The 27,517-nt window shown below is 35.7% G+C and overlaps 1 protein-coding gene across 1 annotated transcript in view; it reads right to left on the reverse strand.

Annotated features, from left to right (window-relative positions):
• LOC134145618 (contactin-6-like) overlaps positions 1–26,435 on the reverse strand; it is an 87,850-nt gene extending 61,415 nt beyond the window's left edge. The window contains exons 1-2 of the mRNA XM_062585283.1: positions 26,279–26,435; positions 7,186–7,281 (exon numbers count right to left, since the gene is read on the reverse strand). Coding sequence (XP_062441267.1) covers positions 7,186–7,281; positions 26,279–26,420 — 238 coding nt within the window. The 5' untranslated portion in view covers positions 26,421–26,435. The remainder of the gene's footprint in view (positions 1–7,185; positions 7,282–26,278) is intronic.
• Positions 26,436–27,517: the final 1,082 nt, after the last annotated feature.

Consider the following 27,517-nt stretch of genomic DNA (forward strand, 5'->3'; position numbering starts at 1 on the left):
ATTATTAAACTTAAGAGGCAACTGTGAAGGGACTTCAGCATAAGAGGTCTTATACAAATCTTAACCATCAAGCACCAGGGATTTTCATTATTTTTTTTTTTCTATTTTATTTATTTTTCTTTTTCTTCATAGCGCTACGTATCTGTAAGTTCTCTTCAAGAGTAAACACTCCCCATATGATACTAAAAATGAAATGATGTGTTTGAAGTAAAGGAATGGAGAAATTTCCATATTAGTCCAATTTTATATTGTTCTTCTCATTATAGTTAGTGTCATGTAGGAAAATAAAACGTGTGAAGTAAAACCATGATCGTGTTAAACTTGCATAAATGTACCCACCTTCCCACCTTTATCCCACTATATTTACAAAGATTAAAAAATAGATAATATAGCATCATTCATCCTTGATGTAAGTGTCTTTGGAAGCATCTTTTGCTGTCCTGAAAAGAATACATATCCTCCAAAGTGTGTGTTAGATGACAGAATTATGCTATTAACAGTGGACAAATGTCATTCTTCCTGGTTTGACCTCTGTGCTTGAATTGCTTATACTGAAATTGATAAAAGTTTTCACTGAGCAAAGGGTGCCACTGTGTGCAGTGAGATACACGTTGAGATGATACAGGGTCAGTCCCTGCTCAGTGGTGTTTTAGGTAAGTGTTAAGCAAGCAGAATTTAGTCCTAGATGTTGAGATTTTTTTGCAAACTTTTGAAACAAATTGCATAAAGTTGAACTTGTTCTAAAGACAGAGCATGATTTACCCTTAGGTTACAAAAAAAAAATGCTAACCTTTCAGCAATTTCACATTTGGATAGAATCCCCCTGCTACCTGTATGTGCAGGTAATGACAGAAAATAAAATTCAGAACAGTATGAAAGTTTCAGGATTTATTTTACAAAAACATCTACAGCAAAATAGAGCATTCATATAATTTTTGCCCTCTATTTTTTAATTTAATGCCTATATGTCAGCCTCACAGGGAAGCTTAGAAAACATGAATCACCTTCAGCTAGTTATTTTTTAAATTCTATTCAGCTGTTGCATAATAAATATCTGACTACAGCTCCTATTAGCATGTACTGTTGATTGCTCTCAGCCCAAATCAACATATTTGATCACAGAACACTGGAAAACGTTACTTGTTCTCAGAAGACAACGATCTTGATGCTATTATTGACTGTGTGAGGAGATGCCTTGAAGTGTACAGAACTGCATTTACTTCAAAGGGGGCTACGTGTCAGAGGAGAGATAATTACGGCAATATGGAGTTAATTATGCATATGCCAGAGCATAGGCAATTTATTAGAGCTGTAATCCTAGGTTATTCTATTTTTGTTTAGAGCCAATAAAGAACCTAGAGCAGGATAAGGCAACTAAATCCAGGTAAACCTTGCAGCTGAGTGTATCTAAAGTCACTAAGCATTGTAGTGGTTGTGCTGAACATTAGCTAGCTGTCTCTGCTTAGGAACTGTGTGCCCAAGTGATGTCAATCTCCCTGCTCATACCCGAGGCCTCTCAGAAGGAGGTTAACCTTACTTTCCGGACAAGAACTATCTGATAGGCAAGTTCTGAGGTTGGTCAGGCAAGAGGAGAATATTGCCTAACCCAGTCAGTTGTGAACTATTTCTTCCAGAGCACAGCTGGGAGAAGAACAGCTGATAATCACTTTTGATACACTAGTCTAGGGAATAAAACATTTCAGTGTTTTCCTCAGCCTGAGCAAGTTCAAATCAATATTGCTCATTCTGCAGGAGAACAGCTAAAGGCTAGTCTCACAGAGGAGACTTTCTACCCCTCCTGTTGAAGCTGGCAGAAAAGAATTAAAGGTTCATAGGAGCATTGAGTTATAAGAGCAGAGAGAAAATGACTCTGAACTGACAGAAAATGTCTCTAAACTGATGACTAAGGCACTCAGCTTTGTAAAGGGAGATACGTTTCAACCTTATTTTAAGATTATTTTATCAAATATTTAATGTAAATCATGGAAACAACCTGGGGGAGGGACTCCCAAGACCCTTTTTACCTAGAAGTCCTACTGTTTTTCTTTTCATATCCTCTGTACTTGTTCCTGCACATCCATTCTTCTGTTCACTGGCTTCATGTACTCCTCTTTCACCTGCTCTTCTGCTGGCTGAGAATTTGGCATATTCTTCCACCAGGCAGGTCTACAAGTCTCTCACTTTGAGAAGTTTTTTTAGCTAGCCCTGCTATACTAATTGTACTACAGAGAAAGGCCTATACTGTAAAGATTCAGATCTTGCAAGTTCTTATGCATGATTAAATACCAGTGAATGAGTGATCCTGTTGCTCCCAATATACTAACATTCTTAAAGCTCCATGAGGGCCCAGTTTGCAGAAAATAGGCTTTATATCAGATTTCAGTTCTGAGAGAAGAAATAACAGCCCAGCCCAGCCTGTAGTCAAGCCCATTATCATTTAGTCAGCAGCTTCTTAATCACAATCAGTTCAAACTCATACATAGCCATATATATGAAAGCATTTTCAGATTGTCTTCTTCCCCTACCTCCTTTTTTGTACCTCTTAAACCTACATAAGACCATCATATTTTTATGAGTAAAACAATACTATGTTTTAATCACTTATGGAAAAAAAACTCACCTGAAGAATATAAGCTAGAGAGACTTTTCCCAGAGAAAGAAATACAGCTTTCCTACCCAGCACTTGAGAGCCTTACTAACAAACAAAAAACATTTAGGTGCTCAACTTAATAAGGCATGTTAATGAGCCTCATAAATAACAGCAGCTAAGCCTGAAGAGAGGCATAAATAGGTGCATAAATAGGGAAAAAGGAGGAGGGAGGAATGAGGAGTCTAGTGTGGGTCAGATGGTTTGTTTCCTTTTTGAATAGAAAGTTACTTTTTTTTTTCTTTTTTGTTTTGTTTGTTAGCTGCTGCAACTTTTCTAGTACTTTGCTAGGTCTGAGGTGTAAGTAATGCCTTTAAAATATATAATTTTTCTTTGAGTCTTGTATTTAGCTTTACTAATATTTCTTAATAGAAATTTAGAGTAGATTGACTTTTAGAGTTAGAAGCATCAGTATGACTATAATAGCAGTTGTGGGAGGCTTTTGTTCTCAGAGAATCAGTTTAACATCTAAAGCTATTGTGAAAGTTTTTGGAGTAACTTGCAAACTATTGGTTCTTGCTTCTTACCACCTAATTGCCTAGTACCGTGTATCTCCTGTTAGAATGAAATCGGTTACCTCTCTTGTAGAAACAGAAATAGGTTCTCTATACACTCTGAGTAAAGAAGCATATATGTGCACACAAAAGGCAAAAGTGGATAGTTCTTGTCCAATATATAAAAAAGTTAAACTTGTTTGAAAATAAACTTTGTTAAAATGTAAGCTTTAAATGTTTTAAATGGTGTGAATGTGAAAAAGCATTTACAGCATGCCACAAACACACCTGAGTGATGAAATAACATCTACCAAATATATCTCCCTGTGAATCTAGCAGCAAGCCTAACTTTAAACTGTTTGTGAAAATTGACAATCTGTCAGAGTCTCTGTAGTGAAAGAAAGATGGGGAGGTAAACCATTCTTGTATAGATACCCTTGATAATGGAAACATCTCTTGAGCTCTCATTCTCTATCTACCTATTCCTAGTTCTGGATTTAATATGCTAAAGAATTTAAGATCATGAGAGCTCCTTGTTTCCTTAGATCCTCTTCCCCTTTCTGCCTCTTCTGTCACTAGAAGAAGCATGTATAGACTTCCTAGGTTATCAGGAAAGCAGAAGGCTTTAGTTAGTGCCCCTTAATCCCATTAGCAGTGTAATGATAGTTGCTTCAACCAACTGCTGCACAGAGCTATTAGGTTTCTTCTTCTCCCCCCCCCCCTTTTTTTTTTAAAGTCGAGGTGGGGGGAACCACTAACTGTCGGAATCATGTTCCTCTTTCCTCTGTGCAACCATATGTGTAGGGCCAGGTTTGTCAAGTGACTCATCCAAAGGGAATGAATTGCCTATCCATAAGAAGGTGTGCATGAAGGGCTGCGCCCATCTTCTGTTGTCCCTTGATGTGTATGCTTTCAGTTACATGGATAATTTCCTTCTAATACCATAGTCAGCATTTTTAAGCTGAACAATTAACTTCAGTTTCTCTCTAAACGCTTGTACTAGCAAAGGTCCACACCAGTTAAGGATTGTATCTATTAAGTTGGATGAGTACTTCTAAGAGCAATCTTACTTGGTACTGTGTAGAGCACATTGTATAACTTGTATTGTCTTAGTATGTTTGCAACTCTTTTCCTGTTGATATGGTGTATTTTCCAAATTGTTTAATATCTAACTAATTTTTCATCAATTCAAAATGCCTTAAGAACGCTTCCAGTTAATTCATTGGAAGCTATGTGTAAAGCTGGCAGTCCATCTTCCTTTGGGTATTGTGAGTCAGAAGCAAGGGCTTCAATTAAAAAAAAATTTTTTTTCTTTAGAAACAACTTCCTAAGCATCCTGAAATAGTACATAACCTATCATAGTTCACACCATGTCCTTAATCCCTAGAGCATATAATTTTGGATCACAAATACAGTGTTTATGGTTGACAAAGTTTCTGTTCTCTAGAAACTTGTTATATCAGATAATACTGTTTTTTGTGCCTCTTGGTCAGCAACTCACATTTCCAGCTTAAGGAACACTGTGGCAGAGAGTGTTCATGGATACCATTTTGTCAGTTCAATTAATCTGGATTAAACTAACTTTTAAATTAATTATTTGTTCTGAATGTTTTATTATACTCACTCATATTCATCAAATCATAATTTTACCCTACAGCAAGAAGAAAACATGCAGCACACTGACTCAGGGATGGATGTGTTGTCTTTCTGTCTGTCCGACTGATATATCTCAGGAACACTTTAAAGCTTTTTCTATCCTTAAGGACTGGGTTACACTTCTTGATTATATACCTCTTTCATATTGCTGTAAACATTGAGTGAACTGACATTGTTTCTCTTTTCAAGACTTGCTGGGTTTAAATTGATTGATGGGTTTCTCTGTATCTCCAATATAATGCATTCACTTTATAGATCACTATTTAGCTTCTTTTCTTGAGAATTTGTCTTGTAACGATTTCTTTAAGAAGAATCGAGGAAACATTCCTGTGAGCAAAGCTTCAGCACTAGCACATAGTAAACTGAAGTTCCCATGGATATGTGATCACTTCATGGGAAGCTGGGTATGAGTGATCCAAGAATTGCTGATTCTTTCAGTCTTGAACAAGCCAAATTGTTAGTTAGTCTATTGATATTTTCATTTTTCAATAAATAATCTCTTCTCTAGAGTAAAAAATTTGATCATCTTTAGTTAGTTTTGCTAGTAAACCATACTTTTACTCCAGATGTCAAAGGAGTTGAAGTGATTTTGATGTGGTTCTAACTGCGCTAGTGTAGACTTAGGAATGTCTATTGCTTCCAACTTTTTAGAGTAGGTATTGCAAAAAAAATCACAAAAGATGACTCACTGAAGACCTGCTCGCTTCCAGTAGGTAAACAAATGGGATTAAGAAAATAAACATTCTGCTGCAGCAGTGCACATACATGTTCAAATCTTTATAGTGCTCTATAAATACGGCTGTTGGAGGCAATAATATAGCTATAAAAAGGGCAAAAAGGAACATCTTACCCTATGTTTAGGGATGTTGTGTATGAGAAAAGGAGTCTGAAATACTGTGCTGAGTGCACTGCTCTACTGCTTCATTGCACATCTCCTGGACTTTACCTTATCCAGAAAGGAAGTCCTCAAATACATGTAAATTCAACAGCCATATGGTTAAGAAGCAGTAGTAGGCAATGACAGGAGGAGAAGCAAGGCAGCCCCAGATGAAGTTTCTGGAAAACCCATTTTATTGTTATTCAGAGTCACAACTTCCAAGATTACCAAGCAGCCTGATCTAATCAGACCTTTTTTAATCAAGGGGTTGGACTAGATAACCTCTAGAGGTCCCTTCCAGCCTAAATTGTTCTATAATTTTATGATTATCAGAAAGGAGAAAATCAAAAACAAACAAACAAAAAAAAATTATCATGACAGAGCTAATGTGTAGAATTCAGTATTCAAACTACCACATTGAAATAGCAAGTGCTGAAAGGCAGAATAGTCACTTCACTCAAATTGGAAGTGATTTTAATGTAGCAGGAGCTGCTGCTGTTGGTGGCTGCTGTTCTGCTACTCCACATGAGTAAGGAGCTGAGATAACCAGGTATAGATAGGAAATACTCTTTCAGACCTTTATATTTTCTTTGCTTGTGTATCACATGCAAGGAACGATGTTCCAGTCCTCAGATAACCATAGAAAATAAAAGGGGGCCCATAAGAAATGGAAACCCCAACATCCTTTAAAGAAATGAAATCCAAATTTATTTTAAACCATACACTTTATGATTTTATCTTTAAAAACACTGTCAAGAACGTATAAATGAAAAACTGATGACCAGCTTCCTAAGTCTTCAGTACTGTACTGAACAAGCTTCTATTAAATTTTTGCTTCAGTCAATTTATAAATACATTGAGACTATTTAATTATACTTCTTAGACCTATTACTGTCTCCAGTAGCTCCTTAACATTATTTAGTCTTGCTAACACCTCCTTGCTACATCTGTATCAAAAGAAGTCCTGTTCTTTTAAGCAGACAATTTTTCCAGTTCTTGAATACTTTGTATTGATTACAGCGGATCTAGAAGCTGGTCACTTGAGGCTGAGACTGAGACATAGGGAATCATGAAAATAAGAGCTGAGAAAAATTTCTGGATTCTTTCAACATCTTCCTAAAGCTAAGGCTCAGTTTAGTTTGAATTAAGTTTGGTATTGCTTCCCTCTGAAAATGGCTAATTCTGTGGTTGATGTAGGGTCCAGTTCAGCCAATAGTTAAAAAGGCATGCATTTATCATCATGAATACTCTAATGAGAGTACTTGATGCTGAAAATCAGAACATCATAACTGACACTGTAAAGAAGATTTCAGTGGCGTATGCCCAATGAATGATGACTTACACCTTTCTTTGAAAATACTGCTTTAAGACAACCTGAATTTCTTTTTCTTTAAAACTTCAGATAGGCTGCAAAAATTCTAGAGCTAACCTGCCTGTGAACTGCATAGGCTACTTTTTGTGAGCTGTATATCCTTATTCAGACTACGTGCAACGTAGAACTATTCTCATACCTCCATGATGAGGTGGAGGACCACAAAGCAGAACCACTCCTTGTCCTTCTCTGACTGACACCGTGCTTCTTGTTTTGGTTTCAAAATTTTCAAGGTCTATAGAGAGAGGAAAAAAACCCCAGTTATTATTTATCAGATTTATTCCTAACTATAGTCTTAAGCTATGCAACGCTTGCACAGTTAAAATCAATAGAGGAACATATTTATATGTTCAATAGTGTAATATAATCTCAGTATAAGATACACTGTATTGGTATACCATAAGAAAAAATACATTTTCCAACCTAGAATCTAGTCTTTCAGAACTTTTAAAACACTGATTCCTAAAGTAGTTGTTTCCTAAGCCAGTGAGTTTATATTAAAATTCCTAATTGCAAAGGTATTGTATTATTCAAGGACTTTCTCTAGTATCATTTTTTGGAACTTATTAGACTCTTAAAAAGCCTCCTAAGTAAAAAAAGACATTTTAGTTTGTTTTATTTTAGCAATAAAAAGCAGGTGTGCCTTTTTATATATGCGGATGATAACTAACAGTATTAGGATTCCAACAGTGTACGTATTTAACTGACTATAAAAGTACATCATATTTTTAAGCAGTGTCTTCTGTCCTGGAGCTGTCTACAGTAATTGGCCACATTTTAATTGACTTGAATGAACTTTGGCTCTGGTTTAACAGGGGAGAGTGAGTATACTTTCAGTAGGAAATAATGTGATGGTTTAAGGAAATCTCCCGTAAAAACATGTCTGTGTCTTATCTCCCTTTCTTGATTTTCATGGTTGACTGTCAAATTTTTCTTATTTTTTACTGAGTCTACCAGGACATCTCAGTCTTTTCTGCTTTTTCGTAATTTACTAAGATCTGGAATTTTCTCAGTCTTACACCTTTTAAATAATATAACTTAAATTACAGAAGATGATACAATTGATGTACTTCAGAACTGATTATTTACTTTTTAATCCAACTCTCATCCTAATGAGAAGACGTACTACTTTTGGCAGAATATTTGAGGAAATAATTGCTTGAAATACTTGCGAAATACTTACATTCAAAATCTGTTTTAATAAAATATATAATACCAACTTCTCCTTAAAGCTCATTGTATCATAGTCCTATATACTATTTTGCTTAAACTTGTTTTATTTATCTTGCTACAGCTTTTCTTTTCAAACAATTGTCCCTTTTTTTCATCAACTGAATAACTGCCTGATCCAGTGCTCAGTAGAGAGAAAGAATTCTAGTTGGTCAAAGCAATAATGATTACTACCTGTATGGGCTCAGCTATTTATGTCAATATATCAATTTGCTCCCTCTTACTTGAACTTTCCACAGTTAATTTTTCTTTTCCTCCTCTTCATCTCCTGTATATTGGTCTCCTGTGAAGACACTGGCTACTCAGAGGTGTCTGAATTGAATTAGGCAGCTGTGGTACCTCCTCACACTGTCCTAGTCACAATAGATGGTATCTGTCAATATACAGGGAAAGTGTTTTAAACTGTGATGTTCTTTTAATTGCCTGCCTGCTAGATCTGTGGATTGCAGCCTAAGTATTTGGGGGGGGGTGGGCAGAAGTGAAGTGTTCATAGTTTTATTCCATTCTCTGGCATTAACTGAAAAAAAAAGGTTGGATGGATGTAGTATGTCTGACTAATAAGTGTTTAGATTCATACTGAAAAGTTTTATGGTGTATTATCTGAATGTGTGGATCCACTTAAGCTTTTACTTTTTCTGAAAATTTAATCTGAGAAAATGAAAGTAGTTTGATACACTAATCAATGTTTTTCTTTTTCTTTTCGTACTATGTGAGTTAAAATTTTTATGAGGAGGAAAAGACCAAGCACAAAATATTTGGGAGGAAAAGTGGGCCCTGGGTACAAATGTCAAGATAGCACGTGGGAATTCACTTAAGCTAGCTGTCCTGAAGCTCAGGTGGTCTGGAATAAGGGGCCAACTTTTTATACGGAGGAAGACCCTTGAAGGACTCTTGAAGGCCTGCTGTGTCCCCCCCCACCCCCCCCAAGAGAGAAGGTTGGAAAAAGGCAAAATGATTTCTGGACATGTGATTACCTTAAAGACATTATCCTAGATAAAGCATTCAGATCTAGGATTCAGGCATTAGCACAAAACTAGTCACTTTTCCCTTTCCCAGCATTCTTTTCTTTTAATTATTAATACACACAGACTGTGCAGCTTCTAAATAAATGCTTTAAAAAACAACAAAAACCCTTTTGAGCGGTATGGAAAATGCAGGTAGTATAACTAGTGATTTCCCGTGCTTTCCCTTGTGGTAAATTTTTGCAGAGCACAAAATTTAACTGGTAATGAGAGATCAGAGAAAGAAGAAAGTAAGAGCAGTGCAGAGTTAAGCAAAAGATTTTCAAGACAATCCAGAATTAACTGTGTAACACTTTACCCTGAAATTGGAATAGATTTGGGAAAGTGATAAGTTCCTAGTATCTTAGTTCAATGACACAATATGTCATGATATGATTTTACTTTCATTTAGGAAACTGCATCACCTGTCTAGGTTCTTCATTTAAAAAAATTGATAGGTATCTCTGATTTAAGTATTGAATGAGCAGTAATATTAGGTGTCCTATGGGGATAGTATATGGGGAGAAAGTTGGCCTTGCCTTTTTAATCTACACTATTCAACCTTAAGTTGAGTATCAAAATCTATATGCAGGAATCCTACCTCTCATAGCATGTTTATAGGTCAGTTTTACAAAGCAGCTCAGTTCTTCACAGTGCTGGAAAGATTTTCATCCCATTATGCTTACCACAGCTATAGAAAGTAAATACAGAGGCACATAAGCAATCGTTTAATCTATGTCTTTGGCCCAACACAGACACAAGTATTTGTTTGTCCTTCCTCACGGATACTTTCCTAAAACATTTTAGACCTCTAAGGACAGAGATTTTCTTCATTCTATTCCAGTGCTTGGCTTTCATAGGTCTTTGTCACACTGCATCTTCTAGCAAAAAGTCCCAGAAATTTGGTAGGCCTAATTAGGAATGATCAATAGTTCCTCTATCTGAAACTGGTTTTGATAGATGTTGTACAAAATCAATTAATAAATGTCTCTCTCTCTCTCCTGTAAAGAATCATTACATACTTAAAAAAAAAAAAAGGGGGGGGGAGAAAGAAAGAAAAAAGAAAAATTAGTAAAAATAACTCATTATGGAAGTCATAGTCTTATTTCACCTCTTCATCTTTGTTGGACTTTTTTTCTAGGCAGACTCTATCTCCCAAGAAATACTATGGCACCTCATTCAGATGTGATATAGTGATGAATTATGAAACTATCTTTGAGATATGGCCCAGGGTGATAACAGAGAAATGAGGTAGACCATCAGGAATAATTTTTTTTTTTATTTTATTTTTTTTACTGGAAGCAATCTTTCTGCCTGAAATATTAAATATTATACATTCTTTTTTCTGTGTGCATATGTTTATGTGGATGTTCAGTGATTAATTACAATCTAAAGTGTTTTAAATATAACAAAAGTAACCTGAAGATGAATGTAAATGTAGATATTGTGTTTGGCTCTTGTTATTCTGAAAATCTGGCTACTTCTTATAATCCGATGTTACTGGAATGTGTGACCCTCAGAGTGCTTTTATACCAATAGCAGCACAAACACTCTGTCATCCCCATTATTGTGTTACCTAACATAACTTTATAACGTAACGAGACATAACCTAATAAAGCATAATGTTGCTTGTCAAAAAGAGTATCAAAGAAAATAGCAAAGATCAGGTGTTTGGCATGCATTTAGATTGCTGACATGCACTTAGGAATAGCATGACTATTTAACAGATGGTATATTTGCTAACTTCAGTATTTCTTCAGAGATCTATAAATAAATTATCACCTAGTTCCTGCATAATTCGTTCCATTCTTTGCCCGTATTTATCTCACTTTGTGAACAATGAGTTGCCTCACATTGCATTGCTCTATCCGCTGTGAGTTTTAAGAAAAAAAAAAAACCTTTTTTCAGCCCTGTGCACAATGGCGGATTGCTATTGGTATAGCACAATTAATCAGTCAAATGTGATAATGTGGTCATGTAGAATAAGCAAAATGCTCAGGTGAACAAGTGATTCTTAAAAGTGAAGTGTGCAGATATATGTACTCAGTTGTGTGGCAACAAATCATCATCTTCAGCTGGGAACGTTTGCAGACCTAAGCAAGAAAGATCCATGCTTAGAGCAAGCAAAATATGTTATTCTGTGGAAACTGAATTAGAGAATGACAAGACTTTCTCTGATAGAAGTTGAAATATTTGAGATGAAGGAGGCTCAGTTCCTCTCCAGATATAAATACAAGAATCGGGATGGAATAACGGGATGGATCTCTGGCTGGTGTAAGTTGCTATTACTCCATGGAAGCCAACAAAATTGTGCTAATTATGCTGATTTATACAAGCATTGTGGCCTGCAAGTCCACAATGTAGATATCCAATTACCATAAAAACAGGAAGTAATAGAATGGCTTTTTCAGATGAGAATAAGCATCAGGATAGCTTTACTAAATACTGAGCTGCAATGAAAAGAAGGCAAACAAACCCAGCGATCAGTGAGTTGTTTAGTTCAAGTGATGGATGATGATACATGGAGATAGGTACAAATGGAATTGATATACACAAATATTTCCTGCTAAGCCACTCGTGTTACTGAATTAATAGGCTTGATGATCAGTCATGCAGTACGATTCTTCAGTGTTTTAATGCCAAACACTGACGTAATTGCTGATTGCAAGGTGAATATATATCTCTTCTACTTCCTTCACCCCTCCCTCCATTACCTACATGTCAGATCTTTTTTCTTAATACAAAACTACCTTATGAGTGTTAGAGTGGCAGGTTTAACTTGCACAACACTGTGTGCAGGAACTTGAAAGGTTATCCTGGGGTTAGGGAGTTATTTTTTAAATACATGCAGTAGGAGCAGAAATCTAAGTAGCAGCTCATCGTGAGTAGTAGCTCATTTGTTTTGACCTCCTGATCATGTGTTTCAAATTCCTTAAAGTGTGCAGGTATGGTTATATCACTTTCAAACCACATATTGATCAAGGACACCTTTGAAAACTTGCAGAATGTTCATCGTTCTCATTTCATACATAGTTTAAAGTAGGCTGAGAGAAATCTTTTCAAGATATAATTTAGCAAGCAAGATAAGAGAATTAATTGAAGGAAATAAAAAATGTCAAAAGAGAATCTTACAGAAGAGATTCTTTTTGTGTCCAGATTAAAATCCTTTCTGTTCATACCTAATCCACTGGTGCTTTCTAACTTGTGCTATTCTTATAAACCCACTTATTTGATTATTTTTTTGCTCAGCCAAGTTGCACATATTGTTTTCTTCGGCCTTTCCAACTGTATTAGTATCACAATCACACTTGGCACTGAAGTGTTACAGACCTGACACTGGAATGAAGCCTGTCTGGGTGGGATAGGATGGGATAGGATTTAAGTAGTGAAGGATGAGCATTAAAAGTCTTAACATTTGTATTCAACTGCCCCCTTTCTAATAACTCCATCAGAAATGTCACAGTGTTCTGAATTATAGAATGGAAATGCCCTAGTGGCTATTTCATGATATTTTCAGATATTTCCATCCATTTTGTTCTCATCTGAAGCTGAAAACATAAGAAAAGCTGTCTTCATCATATTTCTGCATTTGTGGAGCAGCATTTCTTCTGCTGTCTGTGTCAGGCTTGAGAAATAATAACACTTCTATGGGAGAAAGGTGTAGGCCTGGGAATTTTTATTACATTTTAAAATAGGAGACTGTTTGAATATGTCAGTGAAGCAGTTATGGAATTTTTGAAATTCTGGGTTGCATTTTAACAGTGTAGGCCCAGGATTATACACAGCACAGTTCATTCTAATTTTTGAAATTCTGGGTTGCATTTTAACAGTGTAGGCCCAGGACTATACACAGCACAGTTCATTCTAAATTTAGACACTTTTTTTTTTTAATGTCTTGTATTCTCATCAAAAAGAAAATATTTGTTGGAATGAAGGTTAAGTGGTTTGGATATGAAAGAAAAAGATAAAACCAAATTAGCACTAGGTCCTTGAACAGTAAGCCGAATCAGAACACTTTCACAGAAACATCACTATGTTTGAGGTAGCCCAGTTTAACCAATTCCCTCAAAAAAAAACGAAACTGCATTCTTAACATGGTCATACTTCTGGATTATAGAGGTAGCTCAGAACTAACTATAATCTCTACTAATTTTCAGGAGAATTTTCTGGCTCTCTTAAGTCTGGCTCTCTGAAGACTTTTAATCAGTCTTCAGGTGACAGTACAGGATAGGAACAAGGTAGAATTTGATGGCAAAGAATGTTTCCAGCTCCATGCAAGGCTTCACTAATTGTATTTATATGGTGATAATTAAAGCATACATAAGGTTCAGTAGTTTGACTTTTAACCAAATAATGCTCTTTGTTACATATTATTTTTATAATGCAAAAATACTGTAGATAAAAAAATAGAAAAATATTTTCTATTTGAAGAATGAACATAGGACACTTTTGTATTACGAAGTAGCAAACAAGGAAACTGGAGCATTTTACTGTATGAAATTGTTACAGACAATTAGAGAAAGTCCAATTTATCACCCTGCATAATTACTAATAGTTCGTCTGAATTAATGCAATTTCATGCTTTCATGAGCTTTTGATTTTTTCATAAATATTTTGTCATTATATAATCCCAAATATTATAGCAGTGATTACTTATTCTTGAAATAGACAATGAGTGCGAAGACATTAGAAGTAAGAACAGTTTACAAATTAGCAATGTTCCTGACAATAAAATTAATAAACTTTTCACATTTCCATTGGTATATGCCTATTTGTGATAAATCATACCTATTCCGATTTCTTCTGTTTATTTTATTGAATATGATATATTACAATATGATTTGTATTACTGGATGTGATGTATCACAATACATCTTACCTTGCAGGGGAAGCTGGTAAAAATTATAAACTCAGCAGTTCTTAAAAGAAGCTAATTTTTATGATTTGCTCTAAGTGTTTTTGTCATCTATGATTATCGGCTGACTGTTACTTACCTTCGTTTTTCTGTGACTGTAATGAGTACTACTGTTAAGTATAGGTTTAAATCTGATATCCGATTCAGAGGAGTCAAGTCTGTTAGAGATCCAAATTGAAAAACTGGGTGCTTATTGGAGCCTTAAAATTGGGCTATCATATCTCAAATTCTAGGAGCTTCCAGGTTTGTTTAGATTTGGATTTTATTATGCTTTTTGATACACATGAAGTCTTAAGCACTTTCTTTGGGCTTTAAGACTTTTATATTCAGAGTGTGCACATTGACAAAAGGTCATGATTATGTGTTTCAGATTGCTCCAGAAGACCTCCAGGTATATATAGCCTTGCTTCTCGTTTCTATTTGATACTGTTATATTGAATAGCTCTTCAGGCAGATCAGTACAAATCCTTTGCAGTTTGGTTACTAATAATGGGTGTTATAGAAGTGTTTTTTATTTCTAGAATTTTTAATGTTTTAAAAATACTCTCAAACAGGAAATTAAACATATTACATGCTTCTCGAAATAATCCCGGGAAGGATTTAATTGACCTCAGCAGGGCTTTTTGCTTAGGTTTTCAGGATTTAGTGCAGAATAAAATTTAATGCTGCTATATTAAATCACATGAAAAATACTACTTAAAACAGTACAGTAGGACTGCATTCAGAGCCCTCAATGCACTAATAATGGAAAGGAATGGATAACTGTCAGTTTAAGTAATCCCTCTTAACTGCCTCATGTGACTTGTTTAGACAGAAGCTAGTCAATAATACAATAATGCATACCACACTGTGCAGTTTAATAAAAATACTTGTAACTTCATGTTTCAACATTTGAAATAAAATGGAAATAAATCCAATATATAATTTAGGATATCGTGAAGTGATCTAATGAAATTCAATTCCTCATTAAAAAGCTTTCAGATAAAAATCCTTAGCATTTTGTTATAAAAGAGACTTTTCAGCACCATAGAAAAGTGATAGCAAAGATAACTCAGATTGAGAATTAATGAGTTCAGTTTCAATAATGATAACACTGAACTTCTCTTGTAAAAATAAAACATTTTGAACATTAGTTAGTGCTCATTGTAAGTAGCCAAATTCAAAGGCAAATAATAAATGTGATGTGTTTCAGGACCTACTGAAATCTGAGTTTAAATACCCTGAGGTAAATTTGGACCTGATTCCTGTCTTGTCATTGTTAGACAGTAGGCTGCAATTCATCTCAGTTATGTATATGTTGATTCAGAATGGAAAATGTTAGAATCATAGTGTGCATTTAAATACGTAAGTCTTTCCTTTTAAATTCATGTGATGTGATCCAGAGACAGTATTATGAAATAAAACATTTATCATATGCTCTGTCTTAAGGTTTCCACTGCTAAACTGCACCTCTTATATCCTGACTGTAAAAACCATTCGAGAACAGTTAGCTTCTAGGAGGTGTAATTGGTGACTTTCCCAGAATCTTGGAATTAACCATTAAACCTCCCAAGTTCCAATGGATTTGGTTATTGTTGGTAACTTACTCCTAGAGTTGGCTCTGTGAAGGCTATGCATTCAGAAATCAAGCCCCAAAAAATAAACAGACTCACTCTCTTCAGATATGTCCCAAAAGCGTGGCTAATTTCATTTCTTACAGCTTTTACGGGAAAGTAAACTCTTTTTCAGCTTTCAGAAGAGTAGTAAACTCACTAAACAAATCCCCTAACAGTTCCTTTGTCTTGATTATAGTGTCAATACTATTAATCTATTTCCCTTTACCTTCTAATCTTAATTTTTTTAAAGGTTCTAATTGATTTTCTATGAATTCAATTTAAGATTAAGAGCAATGTTATCTCTAATTACGGTGTTTGAAAGCTTAAGCACCTAAATGTCTCCTTCGACCAGGACAGATGAAAACTGGCTGTAATTCCTACTTTTGTTCTAGTTTTCCATCTGATGTAAACGGAGATGCATCCCATCTCAGTTAAAATAAAAACTTGCCAACTTGCCTTTTTATTTCCTCCTTGAGAAAGCCACCAGAATCATATGCCATTTCTCGTAATTTAAAGCCTTTCTCTTTGATCTAGCACTGATTGCCCTATCAGAGCAGTTTGCCAAACCTTCAAGACTTTTTCCCAAGAGGGAAAAAACCACAATTATCAAGTCTTGTCCTTTTCCAAAGCTGCCTATTCAACCAAGGAACTTTCAGGGCTCCTATATCTGTATAAATGGCTTTGGAGCTTCTAAGGGGAGTGGAATTGTAATTTACACATTAGGATCCTTTTTTACACACAGGCCCCTTGTATTCAATTCAAGTTAAATGATATGAATAGCCAATCCAGGCACTAATTTTAAAGGTGGGGAACAATAATTTCTGCCACAGCCTGATTGTCTTTTTCAATTAAAGAGTGAAAGTGCCCTTTGCAAAGTAATATCAAGCTCCTCTAGAGGAAAAAATGGAAGGTCACAATTAAATTAAACAGGGAGAGTGAGGAGAAAAAAGTCCTTAGCTGACATGATTTTTGTTCATGCACCAAGAAACCAAGTATAAAGAAACATATGCTCTGAAGTTGTAGTGCTGGTCTACATCTGCTTTTTGTTATTCTTCCTTTTTTACAGAGTTAGCAGCATAAAATATTAAAGCTCTCTTTTGAACTGAACACATGAATTGTACTGAACAGTAAGTATTGATGGAGCCTTAGGGCTTTTACTCTAAACTCCATCTGCAGGCCAGAGGCATATCTGAGGATCTGACCCTCTCAAAAGGAGGGGAAAGTAAGAAATATATTTTTAATATTTTATATTCCTGAACAGTTTTCTCACTTGTCACAGCAGAGTTCATTTGTCATCTGTCATCACAGAATCACTTTGCCTTCTGCATGCATTTTCTCCAGATTGGAGTGTTCTTAAAGACAGATTTTTCTCCCCAGTCTAAATCTCATGGGCCAAATTTATCCGTAATAGAACTATACTGGTTTGACTGACTTATAATGGAGATTGCCCTGTCTCCCTGTGTCAGAATGCCTCTTGGCTCAGGTATTAACTTTTATCCCAAATGAGCTTCTTTTACTTGTATTTGCACACCCTTCCACACAGATCTGGTTTCTCAGTCTGTATGTAGATGTATAGTTAACTCAGGCTGATTCACTTGGGCTCTGACCTTCTCACTGGCACTGAGCAGACATATTGAGAAATATGCAGCGCTCTCCAGTCCTGCAGAGAGCGCTATTTTCTTCCAAGTTAGGGGTCCCACAAGCCACTGAATACCTCCTGTTAAGTACCCCACATTGACTTCAGGCTATTAATTTTTTTTTAAATAATGCTGTATAATGCACTAATAAATGCAATAAGAAAAGTAGTAAGGAAGATCCGGATGTCATGCATTATTGCAAGATTGTTGCAAATGTGTATGCATATTTCAACCCTTTCAAGATTCTTGTCCAGCCCTTTTGGAATTCAGCCCTTGGGAGATCTCAATCCAGTACGGAATTATTTCTTGCAGTATTACTTTGAAATATCTCCAAACACTACTGTTTTATCTCACACATTGCAGCTGCAATGCCATCAAAGATTTCCTTCTAATGGGAATTCTGAAATTCACCTGAGTGATAGATGTAAAGGATTTTTCAATGCAAATCTTCAGTGTGGGATTTCAGCTATGGTATATATTATTAGTTGTTCTTTCAGTAATGTTTACAAATGAAGATTTACTGCTGTGTGCATTCACCATACCAGATCTGGCTTGTTTATTGATAAAAGCTATGCTTGTGGCCTTACTCATTCACATCATGTGAAGTACTGAAGTAAAATGAAGTACTGTTCTTCCTCCTGGAACATAAGATGTAGAATGAGGAGGTTTCTCTTGTATTTTAGAACCTTTGTATTAGACAGGATCAGCCTTTGCTACAAAAATAAGTAATAAATTAATTTCATTACTTTTTATTCAAAGAAGCCACTCTTTCATTCCAAAGAATTTAATTCATTTTTTTCTTTCTTCCAAACCTTCAACTATGAATTTTTATTTTTTGTCAAGCTGAAGGATGAAGAAGCTCATGTGGACATGATAGATACTGTATTCAGTAGTTTATTGGAATCTAAGTCATATAGTCTGCAATGAAAGTAGGGCAGATAAAAAGAAAATCACCCACACTGCAAATAAAGACTGGTTTTACCCTTCAAAAATATTAAATTTTATCAATCAGAATCTAGCAGCTCTGGAACCTGTGGATGCTTTGTTATCTACCATATCTCAGTCACATATATTACTTTTCCAATACAACTTGCAATGGGCTGATCTAGGATAAATACTTTTATAGGAATTACAGAATAGTGAGTAATATGTAACTGGAAGATAATCTTCAGATACTTCTACATTCCTTGTTACTGCTTTATCTGACCAGCTCACTGCCTGTAATGCTCCTTACAACATCTCTGTGATGTATATCTCCATTTGACAGATAAATAATTTGTATACAAAAGCAGTGAGAGGCAATATAATAATAGTTTTGGCAGCTAAAAATTAGACATCAATTCATCCTAATGGAATGAAACAGCTTTAACAAAGTGTTAGCCTTGAACATGGTGGTTGGATACTATTAGAGAGATGACATTAAATCCAGTCAGGAAAGATAAAAATGCAACTTCGGTCTCTGATAGTGCTCTGTCTAGCATGATATTAAATGAAGGAAGAATGTCACTGCCATCAGCTCCAGTTCTTGTGTTTAACAGGAAGTGGAGGGCATGACTACATGGGGTGTGTCAGTGTGCGTCAAATGGGCTCTGAGAACCCAGATCAGGCTGAAACCTTTAGGGAATGATGTCTATTATGTAGACATACCCATATATTCTGTTTTCTGAGATTTTCAGGCTGCTCTTTTTGTCTCCATGATGTCTGGATATTTGCATAGTTTTATTGTGTTTATCCGAGCTTTAAAATAGAAACACTATTAGTACTCTTGTCTCTTCCTCTCACTAGCAGGTGAGACAGTTCCAGTGGTCTTCTAGTTACTGTTGAATGCTGGCTGATGGTTTCTGCTTTTCTTTAAGCGTGTGGCAGCCTGTGTGTACACAGACTTGTATGAAGAAATAAATACAAAAAGATGGATTGAATGTAGTGAGGTCTTGCCTCATTTTTGGTCTTTGTGCAAGTAAGCTGCATCATGTATAGCCTCAGTTCCCTGTGAATATTCTTAAAGTAGCCTTAAAGGAAATGTAATGCAGCACTTCAAGAACAATGTACAGACCCTTAAAGTAAATGTGTATTGGGCTCTCACAATATTTTTCCCTATCTTTGTGCAGCAGCATTGTGTAGAAGAAAAAGTTATGCTTGAGGCTGCTGTGTCTGCTCCATGGGGAATATTCATTAAGGCAAAGACCCTGGTGTAGACTCACATCATGGGGAACTACTGCAGAGTGTTGCAGCATTGGCATGAAATGTCCATAGTAATCAGAGCTGATAAATGGAAGTTCTATTTCAGTTCACTCCAGGCCGAGATGTTCCAAAATATAGATTTTACTTCCAAGTAATAGAGTGAATTCTTGGTGTATTTGTTATAATTCATTGCACTGCACCTGGCTGTACACAGGGAGAGGGTACATTCTGCTGCTGTAGTTACATTGACTGTTCAGTCAAAGTTAAGAGACCAAAAGACAATTTGAGTTGTAAGCCTATGTGGTGACATAAGGAGAAATGAAAATAGCATTTCCATTCTCCAGACAGAATCAGCTTGAATGATATGTGTTACTACTGCAAGTTTCATTTTTTATTGCCTACTCATGGGAAGAGGCAGACTGTAAGATGTCACCAAGATTGTTGGGAGAGCTGCGCTGAGCCTGAGAAGTCCAGATCTGATTTTCAGTACATTTGCAAGTTTAATGTCCTTCTACATTTTATATGTGTGTGTGTGTAGGTGTGTGTATATATATTTTTTAAAAATACATACATAATACACGGTTGTATATATTATGCTAGCTTATATAGCTAGTGATTTCTAGCCAGAGAGATAGGTTTAATTTATTCTTTTGCATTTGTAGATTATAAAATGATGTGAAATAGAGTCAAGTTTATGATTTTACCTGATAGTATAGGAATGTAGTGCATCGGGAAAGCTCTTGGATATGTATCTTTGATGGTGACCCGCTTCTGTCAGTGGAAATCTCAGCTCTTCCTCTTAATTGCTCTTCACTTAGCAGTTATTGGCTATCCTTGAGTTACTTCTGGAAACTAAATTAACAAGCATATACCCCCTTTTGAAAAATAAAGAAGTTGTAATGTTCATTTTTTGGTAGCTGACAGATCAACTGATCAGTATGCCAACCCTTGCATGTGATGATGAATTCTCACTTTAAAGACTGAGAAGGCTTTACTCAAGGTGGAAGTTACAAACATATAGTACGCCTTTTAATCGAATACAATTGTTACAGGGGGATTTCTGGACACACACAGTACCACAATAACACCAATCCAGAAGTGGATGTGCCTGTTAGACTAAAATTCATGCATGTCCAGACTTTGTAAATTCAGACTATCTGATCTGATTTAACTGTATTGATTTTTCAGTTTTCTGTTTCAAAGCATATGCTACAAGTAAAAAGGGTTATGACATTTTAAGGCATGCTGTATTGCTTTGCGATGGTTGTGTAATTTGTGTGCAGTCTAAGGTAAATAACATGATGAAGTAATCAGATGAAAAGTGGGCTTTTGATGCTAGCTGAGCATCTCACAGTCATTCTAATAGGGCTTTACAAATGTCTCAGAGTGCCATGATTTACCAAAGACTAAATGGACTAGAATGTTTTTAATAGCTTTCACCTCAAATGGTTAAATATGAATAATTATTGTATTACTGTTTTTTCCGTGGCCTAATGGAAAAACTGCTCAGGAGGAATTGTTACTTCTTAATTTATTTCAGCAGAACTTTATCTTCTATCCTGCAGTTAACAGACAAACCACACATGAGAGCACTTGTGAGCTCTGCATTTCTTCCATGTGCTCTAGTGCTAGCATGCTCATCCAGACTTCTCTGAGCAGCTCAGCCTGCGGGTGCGCCTTATCACTAGCCAACAGGAAGGCAGATGATGATATTCAGAAAAATACTACTGAGAATAAGGACACATTTCCAAGCAAAACCCATGACCATACCTTTAAAATCCATGAGATCCAAAGTGGTAGCCTGAAGATGACAAGGCTTTTTTTATGGTTAGTCTGTAGCACTGGAAAAATTTTAAAATAGGTGGTCTGATATCTCCACTGTGCCCTAGTGTGTGTTTCAGTACAGACTGACTAATCCTATTTGTGAATTTAAATTATTGTCATTGTTTCTCAGAAATGATGATTAAAAATCTTTGTAAGGCCTGAGGTCTGAGAAAGCAGCAGTCATCATGACTGTCTATCAATGATAATAGAACAATTTGACTGAGAATCTCATTTAGAACCTAAGCCAACCAGAAGTTTTAAATTAATTTTCTGGGTTTATACTCTGAATAGGTATGAATTAGGTTCATATATAATTTTTTTTTCATAGTGGAATAATTTTTTTTGTTTGCTTTATTGAACTTATTTCTACTGTTTATCTGTTAATGTCTCTATTATAGGCATGCATGACAACTAAAGAATTAGTAACAATCCTGGGTAGACTGTTTTGCTGCAGCTAGTTATAGGTATTTCCCTCAAGACCAGTTGTTTACAGGCAGTTACTTTTACTTAAAACTAATGAAATAATTAAAACAAATCCCTTGTGTGCCAATGAGAAAGATCTAGTTGAAGCAGTATTAAAGCAGTTTTCTGTAACAGGCTTTTTGCTTGATTTTCTTTTAAGGCATGAAATGCAGTTTTGATGGTCTTTATTAATAAAAGTAGATTTCTGCAAAACAGCTCATTAATATGCATGTAAATGTATTCTCACTCCCCAGAATAAGAGAAACACCAATTTTACTTATCAAAATGCTTCTTTAAACCTAGATGCTTTTCCTTTTTGTGACTTTTGGATGTGGTTGTTATTTTGCTATCTCTGTCTCTGGCACAGGAGTTAGAGATGCTGCATTTTTGCCTGAACGGGCTCTGTAGCAGTTTCAGGAGCATGGCTTTCTAGCGGCAGCAGTACTAAGGCATTTCTCCTAGTGTAGTATCTGCTCAAGGCAGGTTAACTTGCATTTCTAGTCTTACCTTCATGTAGGACAAACAGAAACTCTGACATCTGGGAAGCTTGTGTGTAATATCTGCATTTCAGTTTAGAAAGTAAATTGTGTAAAACCTGAAGTAAAACCTTCCATGTCCCCATCCCTTTGTTCCAACTTTCTCTCTTGCATAGTTCACAAAGATAATAGAGAGTTCTCTTTGACATTCCCTTTGCTTAGAATTTCGTCATTAGTGGTGACCTGCTGTTGGACATCAATACTTAATGTGGGAGAAAAAAATAAGTAATAACTGGGCTATGACTTGGGAGCAGAGCTCAAAACTCAAATCTGGGTAAGAAGCCATTTTTTTGTAACATGCTCTGTCTACACAAGCTGGATCAGAAACCAGCACTCTTAACCCAGGCTGGAAGATCCAGGTCAACAGCTCCAGTTCTTGAAAATGTGCATTAGCTTTTGAAAGCATATTACTTACTGGGTAGGCAAAGAAGCATGGGATTCCCATAGGGTTTATAGGGAACTTGAAATTTTACTTACGACAAAACAATCGATCACCAGAAAGTACGAATAACATAGGACTGCCATCCTGTGTATCTTGCTAATGCGTTTTTGTGCTCTTGTTCTGCTCACTTTCTCTGATACTCATATTTTCAGTCTGTAGCTTTAATAATCTATGCCACTTCCTTCTGTACCATATTCCTCCTGCAGCTTTCATTTGACAGCTCTGTTTTTAATACAGGATATGCCTGATACTCCAGCTGAATCTGAAGACATATTTCTCATCTCAAGTGGCATTTGTTTTGTTACTCAAAGGGCTTACTATTTTGAACCAAAGAAAAAATATATTTTGCAAATTAAGTTGAGATGTATAATAAATCCGTGTCCCATAAGTGTGAGGGGAAGAAGACCCCAAGTTTCCATAAATATCATTAGTGCAAATTCAATCTCAAAGTTATTTACCTTGTAGTAAAAAGACAAATGTGCATAAACTCCGCTGCTTGGATAATAGGCTATGTTTAATTATTTATTTTTATGATTGCAATTACATGCTAGGCAGTGCCATTCAGGGAAGAGACCCATTTGGTTATGTATTGAATGAGTGTTACAACAGCAACACACCTGCCTGCCCAGAGTTTAAGATACATTCTGAGGTATTGGATGAAATGAAGAAATAAATTGGAGAGCAACATGAAAATATGAAATAAGAAAATGTTAACTAAGAAATAACTGTTTCAAGGTAATCTATTCCACTATTCTCATCAGGTCATTGGAGTATTTTCCATGTGCTGTGGTTTTTTTCCTGTTGTAAGACAAGCTAAGACTCATAGTTTTACAGTGATATCCCTGAATATGAGCATTTTTCTGGGTGTTTTCATTTGCATGTGTAGATGACAAGCTTCAATTTACCTGTCCTTTCTCTTTTGTATGGGAAAGAATGTACAAGAATGTACATTTCTGTCACTGCCAATCAGAAGGTAGCCCACTTCTTGAAAATGACTTCTACGGTTGTTTTTAAGAACTAGAGGATTAGTGTGGGATGATAACTATAGGTTTGTCTGCTGTGGACAAATGAAATTTTACTTTATTCTGAATTGCCCCCTGAATTTGGGAAGTATCTTGGTGGGAGTTTGAAGTCTAAGTAAATCATCTACCTGATATTTAGCCCATTTAGCTTACAGTATATTGTTATGTGACTTTCAGCAGTTAGTGAGTTACATGCTTCAGGTGGCATGCTTCACAAACACAGAGTATCAAAGAACTAATGTTTAACAGCTGAAAATACTTAATACCATCCACACAGGTCCTCAAGTTGCTTAGTGGCGCGAACTGAATAATAATGGAATATGCTTCCTCCTCAGATTTTCCAGAAATTATATATGATATTTCCATTCAGGCTTGCATTTTGTCTCTGCCCAGCAGCCAGACAAAGAAAGGAGTAATTGTGAGAGGAGACAGTAGAGCATCCTTGCTTTCCACTGGAAGATGCACTCCTATGTTTAGATCCTTAATAAATCGTTTCGTAAAGAAAAGTGTGTGTTGGAGTATAAGCTGCCTTAAGCACAGTTGTTTTAGGCTAACTGCACACACAAAAATCTGCTTGAGCATGTGCCTCTCTGTTTTAAGGTGGGATTTTAGCTCTTATGCCAAGTGTTGGCTTGTTGTCAATTTAAATTTCTTTTTGGTATCAGGGAAAGCTTCTGATGGATCTACTTCCCACAAGAGCTTGAAGACAGGATGCCTCTGACCCAGTGAGCATCTTTTAGTCTATTGATGGCTATTGGTGATTCATTGGCAGTTGTATAGGCAAAACATAGAATCACTTCACAAAGACATTTCTTCTCTCTCTTCATTCTTTTCCTTACCAGTGAGACTTTCCCTTACAAGTTTTCTTTCCCTTCTTTCACTCTTTTAACTTTCAAATTAAAAGTTATCAAGTGTATCAAGCCAATATGATTACTTCTTGGTTGGGACAGCAACAAACAGTAAACAGAATTGCTTCCAGCATGTTCTGGAATTTATACTTCTTCAAGAAAAATAGGAAATAATTGTGATATTTATATATTTATACTGAACAGTCACTGGAGCTTCTCTGTCTTTTATGTGTCTTTCCCAGATATTCCTTGTTCTTTTTTACACCTTCTTTATGTCTTTATTTGAGGGAATTCCTTTTAATCTGAGCTCCCTTCCTAGCCTGTGCTGTTTTCTTGTGGATTATAAATTCCACAGATAATTTTGAGAAGGCTGCTGCAGTCTAAAATGAGATTTGTTCTGGAACTGAACAGTTTTCATCTCTGGGTTCTGTAATGATGTTCCATGTATAAAAGGTGGCTTGCAAAGTTGTTTCAGAAGAAGTGGAAAAATAATGAATCAAATTTTTAGCTTCCATTTGACCGGCTCTTGGGAATCAAAAGATCTTTGAGAAATTCAGGGTAAAAAATTATAAGATGTGATACTAGCAATACACAGTTTGATCAGCTTCACTAAAAGAGAGTCTGTGAACCACCATGACCTTTAATGTCTCCTTTGTATAACCCCAGTGACATGAGATTTGCTGTGAGAAATGGAACAAGATTAATAATTAATACATTTGCTGGTGTCTGAAATAGCGACACAAGGTTGGCTTAGACACATATTTTATTAATGAGATTTGAAAACAGTTGCTTTCTCTAAGCAACAGACAACTCAGACCTTTGTACTGTGGAAAAAGAAGTAGAGGTAAAATGTTTTTTTTTTTTTTTTTTTTTTTTCTGTTTTTTTTAGTGTTTTTCCAGGACATTAATAGAGCTCAATAACCACATATAAAAGATGTGAGGAAGATTTTTTAAAAAAGAGAGGAGAAAAATGGAGAGGAAGGCTAAAGTAAGTTTTAAAATGGTTCAAGACAACATACATACTCTATCCAATCTAGCAGAAATAGGAAACTTTCTAGGCTAGGTAAGAAAGGAATATGTTTCTTATTCTGTTAATGTAACAAAATATCAGTGTGGTAATTAGGGGTACACTGTTTCTGTGACTCCTCTGGACCTCATTATGCTATAGAAAATGTAAAGCCTAACTTTTTGCAACAGTCCCCCCCTACACACACTCATAACTATGTGCAGTATAGCAAAGAAAGCACTATCTTAAGAAATGGAAACACCTTTATTAAGTGAAAACAATTGCATTCATATTCCTTGACCTTTCAATTTTCAGAAAGTTATTCTTGTTCCTGAGGGCTAGCAGGTGTCAGATGTCTGTTTTTATTATTTATATTTACTAAGAAAGATGTTTTTAAGAATAAGTACTACTGAAGTAAGCCCAACCTTTTGAACAGAATCATCAATGATATATTAATTAACCAATATATTATACTTCATGTGCAGAATTAATCAGAAAATAATGCTTCAATAAATATGATCTTCCCAACTTACATGCAAATTGAAGCTTTGCCTTCCTGCTCAGAATTGTTCCAAATGAATTTGTGGCCAAACACTGGTATGTTCCAATATCCTGTTTTTTATGTGGGTTATTGATTGCCAAGCTGCCTCCAACCAACCTGTAGTGATAACTCATGGTAAGATCAATATCTGTGCCATTTTGCTTCCACCTTTGAGGGGAAAAAAATCAAATTATAATTTACAGATCCTATTCATATTTATCTTAAATAGTGTGCTGTAGCATACTTGTAACAATAAAAGTGTAATTAAATATCACTAAATCGTACCATTTTTCACACAAAACTACTTCTTATATGATATCAATAGTTCTGTTCTTTGAAAAATCTTTACTGCTTTTATCTTAGTTACCACTGTTCATCCAAACATCTGTAAAAACTAATTATAACTTACTCATACAAACTGAGTTACCCATCCAGTTGGGAGTATGGTATGTGCCTTGACTTTACCTATCCTGTTTTTTATGGTACAGATAGTACCTGAATGTGTTTTCAGTCCTTGCAAATGATGCCATAAATTTGATTAAAGACATGATTTGAAGATATAAACCGGGAAGGATAATACTTCAAAGGACAGAAGAAGTCAGAGAGAGAAATTTTTATATAGCAAGTTTGAGATAGATAATGTAATGATGAGAATGCTGCTATTTTAAGCATTATTTGTCTTTGTTAGTCCATTAAGTGGAAAACAGATTGTGTCTGCAGTGTTTCACAGCTATTTATAAATGTCAAAATCTATATTTTAAAGAAGATAAATATCTCTTTTAAGAATGTAAATTCTTGTAGCTTTAATGTTAGTCACATAAGGGTTGAATTTACAATGTCCCCATGAAGCCCACAGAAAGCGTGAAGGTCCTCAGTCACTGATACCTGCAATCACTGGACTTGTTGATGCCATACCTCAGGCTGTTAGTAATACTAGCAGTACTTGACCAAGTATTTTCTTCTAATATTTTACCATGATGATCTCTTCAGGCTGTGTCATCTTTGCTGACCTACATAGGCATGATGGTAGACCCCCTTCACAGAGCACAAAGACCACAAAAGAATTACTCGTGCCTCATTTTGGCTTTGCAGAAGGGTTTGTGGGAGTCCTCTAAACAAGAAGAATTTTTCTCCTTGTAATTATCTGAATGATCTAATATAAAAAAAGTTTCTTGTTTGCAGAGGTGACTTACTGACAGGAGCAGCAACATAGTGGACTATTTTCCATGGT

This window comes from Rhea pennata, chromosome 12 (assembly GCF_028389875.1).
Source record: "Rhea pennata isolate bPtePen1 chromosome 12, bPtePen1.pri, whole genome shotgun sequence".
In the NCBI taxonomy this organism is placed as follows: domain Eukaryota; kingdom Metazoa; phylum Chordata; class Aves; order Rheiformes; family Rheidae; genus Rhea; species Rhea pennata.